We start from the raw sequence: 8,464 nt of genomic DNA on the forward strand, positions 1-8,464 counted from the left end.
AAAGAAAGAACTGAACTTTTATGGGCATATTTCATGAAAGAAAAATAATTAGTGTGTAAAAGCTCCTAAAAACAATTTACAAAACAATGGTACAAGCTATGTAAAATCCTTCGTTGCAGCTTTTTGGCTCCCCAACCCCCAAAACCCAAACCTTGCGCTACACCCAGCTTCTTATTTTGGTCTCTAACATATTAATGTTTGTATTTTGATTTCTAACGCCTATAATTTGTTCCCATCAAGTCCTTTCCATTAGAAAGTCCAATTACTCGGACAAGTCGCCACATGTTAAGGTTTGGTATTGACATGGCAAATATGGTTTAATACCGACGTAGCTACTCCCGTTTCAGTATAAAGGCTTTTTTATGGAAGGAATCTGGCTGTAACAACAAATAAACATTATAAATCCAACTGAAAAATTGAAAATGTTGGTGGCCAAAGTGAAAGCTCGGGAGAAGGTTGGGAACCATTTCTACAACTACACCAAATTTTATCCATGATTTCCATGTTCTCCACCACACAATCTATCTTGAAGGTCATTGCATACCTGGAGAGAGAAAAGCGCGATGGACTTCATTTATTCAGATCTTTTATTTGTCCCAAAAAAGCGGAAACCGAGAATGAGAAACCATTGCTTCTAGAGGAAGCCCTCTATACCACGACCACCAAGAGTTTCTCTGTAAATCAGCATAGCTTCCTCCATAACTTTGGCTTGAGATAACAACTCTGCTCTTTTCTTACTTGAAGGATGAGTAGAGAGGTAGTTATTCAAGTTCGAATCGCCCACAATCTTTCCTAGTTTCTCATACACCTTTGGGGCGATCCGTGGATCATACCCGGCAGCAGCAAGTAGCATAAGTCCAATGTAATCTGCTTCCATTTCCATCCTAAGAAACAATCAATGAATTCAAGAATTAAAAAAGAAGATAAGATGACCAGCTTATATGCTGTCAAACAGGCTATCAATAGCAAAATTAAAGGAAATGTATTCAGCAGACAATTGGAAATTTTTCATCACTTCAGTTTGCACGTGCCGCAAACTAACAGGAAAGTGTGAAAGAAAAGTGAACTTCACAAAATTTACAAACTGCAAAGCTTGCTGGCGGTTCAAATTTACTCGTCTCTCGATGCTAGTTTTTGCGAGATGAAAACATTCAATTCTGGGAAGGCTGACTGGAGTTTCAGCTAAAAGCTACAATCTATGCAAATACCAATGGTCCCCTAAACCAGTTAAGAGGGAACTCTATATCACAAATTCTACCTTAAAGAAAAAGATAGTTGGTAGTCGAAGCATCCACGTCGAAGGAAAAAAAGAGTATAAAGACAACTTGATAGAAACTAGAAAATGTGTAAGCCTAGAACTTTCAGCATCTCAGTACCAATAGTGATATATTGTTGTCGAGTCCGATGAATCTACACCAAGCTAACGAACACATCTGTGAAATTGCAATATCATTTAACAAGCTAAATGGCTTATTACAATACCTAACTCCTTACAGGCATGTCGATCACTAAGGTGAACTCCATAGAGGCAAAGGATGGAAGTCTACAAGCTCCTCAAAAGGAAAAGGCAGTAACAAGGCAAAACTAATGAAAATCCAAAGGCCGGAAAATTACAAATTGAACCCATGAAAAAGGAAACAAAATTGGTGCAACGAAATACGTAAGATAAACAATGTCATGCTGATTCTAAGAAGGATAAGACTTTATGTACTAAATACATGAACAATAAAGAAAGAAACAATTAAGGAACCTACTTGGTTCAACAATAAATTAATATAACTAAATTTCATTTACTGGCTTAACTTGTAAGAAGTTATGTCCGTAGTGTATCTATGTTCTGATAACATTTTGTAACCACCAAATTTCCAAGTGCTAATCATATCGATGAGAAACCGGAAAATGATTCGGTTATCCTGTCAATCATCAACTCATCCATAGCTAAATCTGTTCTAAACGCTAAAGAACTATTCTAACTCTCCACATCTCTGCACTAACAAACAAATCTCGGTTTCAGCCTAATAACACAAATAGAATGCTATAGCTTAAAAATAAAGATCAAAATTGGCTTTACCTCCGAGAGAAAGGAAGTCTAAGGAGTAGAGTCGACATTGCGTTTATGAGATCAGGCATAAAAATAAACTGCAGCAGAATCAACTGCAAGATGGCGAACCACAAATTCTTTGTGATCATCTCCGCAGAATGCCGCGCAATGGCGTGGCCCACCTACATCCAAACCCAACCACAATCTCTCTCAACAGATTCTTTTCGATATACAAGCAATTGGAATATATACCTCGTGACCGATCACAGTAGCGATCTCGGCATCCTCCCTGAAATGGTCGAGCAGGCCGGTGAACACGACGATCTTGCCGCCGGGGAGGCAAAACGCATTGACCATGTTGTCTTTGACGACGAGAACCTCCCAATTGAGTCTCTCCAGGTGCCTGGTGTCGGGCTGCGACCCGCGGGCCTCGCCCTTCTTGCGGGTCTCGCGGACCCAGGAGTCGTCGAGGACCTCGTCCTCGCGGCGCCACGCGTCGCCGGCGACGGCGACGCCCTCCCCGGGGCGGGGGCCGTGCAGGAGGAGGATGGTGTCGCGGGCGGCGTCGCCGGGCGGGGGGAGGGTGGGGTCGTGGGAGGCGTAGTCGATGTCGGTCCAGGGGCGGTGGTGGTGGTGGTGGTGGCGGCGGAGGCCGAGCTCGACGGCGCGGATGATGTCGGCGGAGATGAGGCGGACGCGGACGCTGTCGGGGTGGAGGGCGGGGAGGATCTTGTCGCGGAGGGCGGACTTGAGCTGGGCGAACTGGGACTCGCCGAGCTGGCGCTCGACGGCGGGGGAGAGGAGGACGAAGTGGCGGCGCTTCGTGTAGGGGACGGTCTCGAGGTGGCCGTAGTAGATGGACACGGCGGCGCCGCCGACGAGGACGACGACGACGACCACGTTGCGGGGGTTGTGGTACCACCGCGGGGCGGAGCGGCGCCGGAAGTGGACGACCTCGGGGGAGCGAGCGACGAAGTAGTTTCGGCGGAGGAGGACGGAGGAGGAGGAGGAGGAAGAGGGAACGCGGTGGAGGAGAGAGGAGAGGGGGGAGGAAGAAGAAGAAGAAGAAGAAGAGGAGGAGGAGGAGGGAGGGGGTCTAGGGTTTCCGGGGATGGTGCGGCGGCGGCGGAGGAGGAGGGAGGAGAGAGGGGTTCTCGCCCTGTTGAAGAAATTCATTTTTTTTTATTATTTATTCCTTCCTATTTTGCGTATTTTGAGGTTGAGCGGCACCGAGGGTGAGAGCACTGAGAAGGCATGTGGCGTGATGTAGAAGAGCGCAGACGCATCTGGAAGGACTAGTGTTTATGTTCCGGAGGAAACGAAAGCAAGCAGCTGCGGCTTGCTAAGCAGGCCTGGGAAAGCGTCGACGGAGAGAGAGTTAACGGAAGTCACTCCGGACAGCAGATTATTTCGGGCAAAATTTTGTCAATGTTAATACCTAACACATACATTTATTAATACTTTTTTACTTACAGACTGGTATAAAAGATCTCATATCAGTTTAATTCAAGGTGATATACAATGCATTTTACATTTTACAAGGCATAGCAATAGTGCCAGTTATTTGGTATTATCGAATTTTTAACCGTTGGATGACAAAATATACAATTAAAATAATAATAATTTTTTAATATTAAATAAGTGATTAATTATATAGTATAATTTAACGAATGAAAATGATTAAAGAATAAATCTAACGATAGAAAACGCGATAATATCAAGAGCTTATTGCTATCAATAATACAGTAGCCGGACTCTGCATCTTTATTCATATCTTATTTTTCTAATAATCTCATTCCCATGTCTCAACAAGTTGCCGTTTTTCTAAGTTAATATTTTTGTTACTAGGTTAAAATTTAAATAAACTGTTGTATCAACCACCAGGGGCCACAGGTGTACTGGCGCACCAGCAAAGAGTGCGCACAAGTACCAATAGAAAATTTTTCGGCCGCGACACAAACGAATTAAATGATTAAATTGCAAAATTTAATTTGTGAAAAAACAGATATAAGTAGCGGATTCAAATTAGATACATCAGTTAAAAAATGCACAAAAGAAGAAAACACGGGATAGTAGCAGGGCACTGGCACATCAACACATAAAAGCTATTGAACACCAAGAGCCACATTTACAGAAGGCAACAAAGACAAGATACGAGACATGAACTTCCACAGAATGGTAAATATAAAAGAACGTAGGCAGAACTTCCTCAAAGAAAAGGAATCACAAGTATTGAGATCTAGAAAGTCAATAACGTCTGGAAGATCAAAGAATTGTCTAACTACTGAAAGCGAGAGCAACCCAGCAAAATTAAAGCAGTGGCTAGAAAAACAGCCAGACTTTGTATGCAACCGTGAACAAGAGGTTGAAGATGAAAATTCAACAAAAGAAACCAAATTTAACTACAAGAAAAGAAGTCACAGCAGATTAATCAAAATACAGTAAGCTTAATGACCAGGATTTGCAGTCGAGTACACAAACTAGATCATTTGTACCTAGCAATCGCAGATAAAGAAAAAGTTAGGGGAGCCGATTCCTGAACTGAAAAGTTGAAAGATACCTAAAGACCACCAAACCAAGCCAACTCTCTTATCTGCTCAATCTGGCCCTTGTTAGTTTAAGATTCTGCGCCATTTACTGCAAGTAAAGAGTTAACAAAACCCTCATTCAAGGGCTTCAACCATTAGATGTAGTTCATGCCGCATGTGCGAAAGTAGCCTCCAGTAGGAAAGAATAAGATGTTACTACAATTACAACTCTGCGGCAATCTGCAGTCATAAACGAATCGGTTTGGGACATTATCAACTGTTGGAGAAAATTCAAAATTTTATTTATTTAATATTTATTTTTTTATTAACTTTTAATTATCAATTNTATGAAAGATTCCTAAAAATCTAATAATTAGTTGTTATAACAAAATATCACCAGATCTGGAAGTACGAAATCATCAGTTCTCAAAGAAGAACTAAGTAAAGAAGTGCAAAGTATAATGTCTAAAGTTTTCAACAAGAGTACAAAACCTAGAAATCGCAGATAAAGAAAAAGTTAAGGAAGCCAATTCCTGAACTGAAAAGTTCGAGAATACCCAAAGACCACCGAACCAAGCCAACTCTCTTATCTGCTCAATCTGACCCTTGTTAGTTTAAGATTCCGCGCCTTTTACTGCAAGAAAAGAGTTAACAAAACCCTCATTCAAGGGCTCCTACCATTAGATGTAGTTCATGCCGCATGCGCGAAAGTAGCCTCCAGTAGGAAAGAATAAGATGTTACTACAATTACAACTCTGCGGCAATCTGCAGTCATAAACTAATCGGTTGGGACATTATCAACCTGTTGGAGAAAATTCAAAATTTTATTTATTTAATATTTATTTTTTTATTAACTTTTAATTATCAATTAGCGAAACGGCCGCATCAACTACGGCCGCTTCGCGCGAGGGGGGGATCGTGCGCAGATCCGTTCCACTAATTAAGACCTTAATTAGTGCTTTGGAACGTTGTGGGCTCCAACGTTCCATACTTTAACCCTTTATATTTTGTTACCTCGTCCATAGTATTGGACAGGACATATATATACATATGAGGTGAACACTTTGGAAATATAGATCACAGTGAGAAGGAATACTATTTGAGAATCATTTGTTATTTTCTTTCATTTTATTATTTTTCACCGAGTGTTGAAAGAGTCTCCGTCAACCTCTTCCGCGATCGTGCTCGTAGGAGAAGGAGTTCCGGTCGTACCTTGGGGCGGTGTTTCCGGTTAATCCCGCACGAAGGACGGGAATACGCCTTAGGGCAGTGCTTCGCACGCTTCCGGATCAAATTAATTTGGCATTCTACTTCGACAATTTTTTTTTGGAATTTAGCGATTACTGGTAAGTTAATGTTATTAATTTTATCACTAAATTAGTTAGATTTTGTCACAATCAGATTTTCGTTGCGGTATTTGTTCTAACATCAACATGTACCATTAACTTTCATTATATGATGCGAAGATTAGGGGAAAAAAAAACAGGATGCACATAAGCGTGCAAGCAGTGTATACAATAAAAGGTACAGATATTCAAAGAACACAGAGAAATTCGATCAATCGTCGATCAATCATCGTGGCGTTTAAGCTGGTCGAGGCGGTGGTGGAGCTGGTCGAGGCGGAGGACGAGGGAGGAGACGGAGAAGAGGAGCCAGTAGAGGAGGAGGGCGGCGGCGATGAGGAGGGCGTTGCGCTGGCTCTTCATGACGGACTTCTGGTGGCGGAGGTGGTCGGCGGGGGAGCAGCCGCCGTGGCCGTGGTCGCTGTCGCCGCAGGTGAGGCGCGTCTCGTACTTCCAGTAGATGTCCAACAGCAGGAAGAGGCAGAAGGGCACCACCNGTTAAAAAAAAAAAAAAAAAAAAATTGTTACAGTATTTTTTTTTTAGCTCTCTTGTATGCGGAGGTTTTAATTTACTACAGTTAAACCTTTGGTAATTAAAAAAAAAAAAAGGTTTGCTACAGTAAATTTATTTAAAGTGTGCGGTTCTTTTCAAAAGTTTAAGTTTAATTTATACTATTTTTCAAAAAAAAAACATATATATTTTACTGTTTCGGTTTTGCTACCGTAAAATTTTGTTTGATAAAAAAAAAAAAAAAATTGCTACAATATTTTTTGAAAAACTGTTTCAATTGGGATTTGAACCCACGATTGGTCTATATAGCATCTTCAAACACTACTCCCTCTAACCAGCACTACCACTTTTACTTTCTATTCTTTTATTATTGCAGTAGATTCTTAACTCTATTTGCTGTATAAATATTATTTCATTGCATATATTATCTGTTTAAAATTAGTTAATTGAAATCAAATATTTAAATTGTTTGGGCCATCTGTTTTGCTGAACGAACTTTCATAAGAGATTAATTTTAAAAACTTAAACCCTAAAATATTCTGGTTGACTAGGGTAGAAACCTTAACAACATGTTTGTTTTTCTAAAAAGGTTTTTTGAACCTTTTTTGCAGCTCTTTTTAATCATCCTTAATTTCTTTGTTCCCTCAACTAGATTGTTTAGAATGGGTTTTGATGATACTTCTAGCCTTAAACCAGAAAAATTTAAAGGGGTAGGGTTTTTGAGGTGGCAAGAACAGTTAGAGGCTTGGCTTATCACCTTAGGCCTGATAACTGCAATTGGAAAAACACCTCCTTATCCTACTTCTAAAAATTCTTCTGATCCACCTATTGTAACTCCTCCATCTGATTCTGCTACCACCTCAGTTACAGAACATAAAACTGATAAATCTCCCGAGGAAATTGAATTTCACTGTAGGTTTAGAATACTCAACTGTCTATCTGACGAACTTTATGAAACCTATAGGAAATATCAAACTGCCAAAGATTTATGGTTTGCCTTAGAAGATGCCTACATTAGAGATAATGAAGGTGTCGCTAGATTTACCATTACCGATTTTAACAATTTTAGAATGGTAGACAACATTCCTATAAATGATCAAATTCACCAATTTCAGAATTTTGTCCAAGAGATTCATAGGAATGGATCAACCCTAGATGAAACCTATCAGGCAACCTGTTTATTGGATAAATTACCCCCTTCCTGGACCAAATTTGCCCATGAGCTTAGACGTACCCAGGAAACTCTTAAACTTAGATCGGTAATCCAAGCCATTAGAATAGAAGACCAATACCGACTTAGAGAGATTAAACCGTCCAACAACCGATCAAACATAAACCTGACCGAGATTCCGAACCAGAGCCATGAGCCTAAACCCAAAGGTAAAAATTTTAAACCTAAGGGTAAAGGCTTTAAAGGTAGGAACCCTAATCGAAACCGGAACTATACCCAGAAATCCAATACCAACCAACCTAGTGGGAATAAGAAAAAGGATGGTTTTTGTTATGTATGTGGCCGTGACAACCATTTTGCTTCAAAATGTTTTTATCGGAAGAAAGAGAAGGTTGTCTACAAGAAGGGTCAAAACACTCAGAACAACTATCCTAAACCTCAGGTCAACATGATTGAGGGTGAACCTTCCAACTCCACTTTTAGGTCAGTCTCATTTGTACCTAATGTTAACCTTACCTATCATGATTTAGATTGGTGGTTAGACTCTGGAGCCAATGTCCATATTTGCACTAATAGGTCCCTATTCTCCTCTTATCAGGACACAAGTGGAGGATGTGTGACTGTCGGAGATGGAAAAGCTGTCAATGTGTTGGGGATCGGAACAGTCAAGCTGAAGTTAACTTCAGGAAAGACGTTAATCCTTCACAATGTGCAGCATTCCCCTGAAATCCGACGGAACCTGATTAGTGGATCTTTATTAGTGCAATTAGGATATAAGATTGTATTAGAATCCAATAAAGTTGTAATTTCTAAGGGAGAAATGTTCATTGGAAAAGGTTTTGTATCTGAGGGTTTGTTCAAACTGAATGT

General features: G+C 40.6%; 2 protein-coding genes across 2 annotated transcripts; both read right to left on the minus strand.

Moving 5' to 3' along the window:
- LOC109711992 lies at positions 546 to 3,371 on the minus strand. The gene is made up of 3 exons (XM_020235392.1): positions 2,294 to 3,371; positions 2,072 to 2,223; positions 546 to 884 (listed from the first exon to the last, which is right to left on the minus strand). Exons 1-3 carry the CDS (start codon positions 3,215 to 3,217, stop codon positions 635 to 637), a joined length of 1,326 nt encoding a protein of 441 aa, XP_020090981.1. The 5' UTR covers positions 3,218 to 3,371; the 3' UTR covers positions 546 to 634.
- On the minus strand, positions 6,011 to 6,410 carry LOC109712146 (the record flags this gene model as incomplete). Its single annotated transcript, XM_020235570.1, has 1 exon — positions 6,011 to 6,410. A coding segment is annotated over one exon (273 nt), but the record flags the coding sequence as incomplete, so codon positions are not given.

Source organism: Ananas comosus, linkage group 6 (assembly GCF_001540865.1).
Source record: "Ananas comosus cultivar F153 linkage group 6, ASM154086v1, whole genome shotgun sequence".
Lineage (NCBI taxonomy): Eukaryota > Viridiplantae > Streptophyta > Magnoliopsida > Poales > Bromeliaceae > Ananas > Ananas comosus.

Coding starts and splice junctions, on each gene's coding strand:
- LOC109711992 (XM_020235392.1), bottom strand. CDS start 3,217: ATGAATTTCTTCAACAGGGCGAGAACCCCTCTCTCCTCCCTCCTCCTC. Junction 2,224..2,293: donor CTACTGTGATCGGTCACGAG/GTATATATTCCA, acceptor GTTTGGATGTAG/GTGGGCCACGCCATTGCGCG. Junction 885..2,071: donor AGACTTCCTTTCTCTCGGAG/GTAAAGCCAATT, acceptor ATTGTTTCTTAG/GATGGAAATGGAAGCAGATT.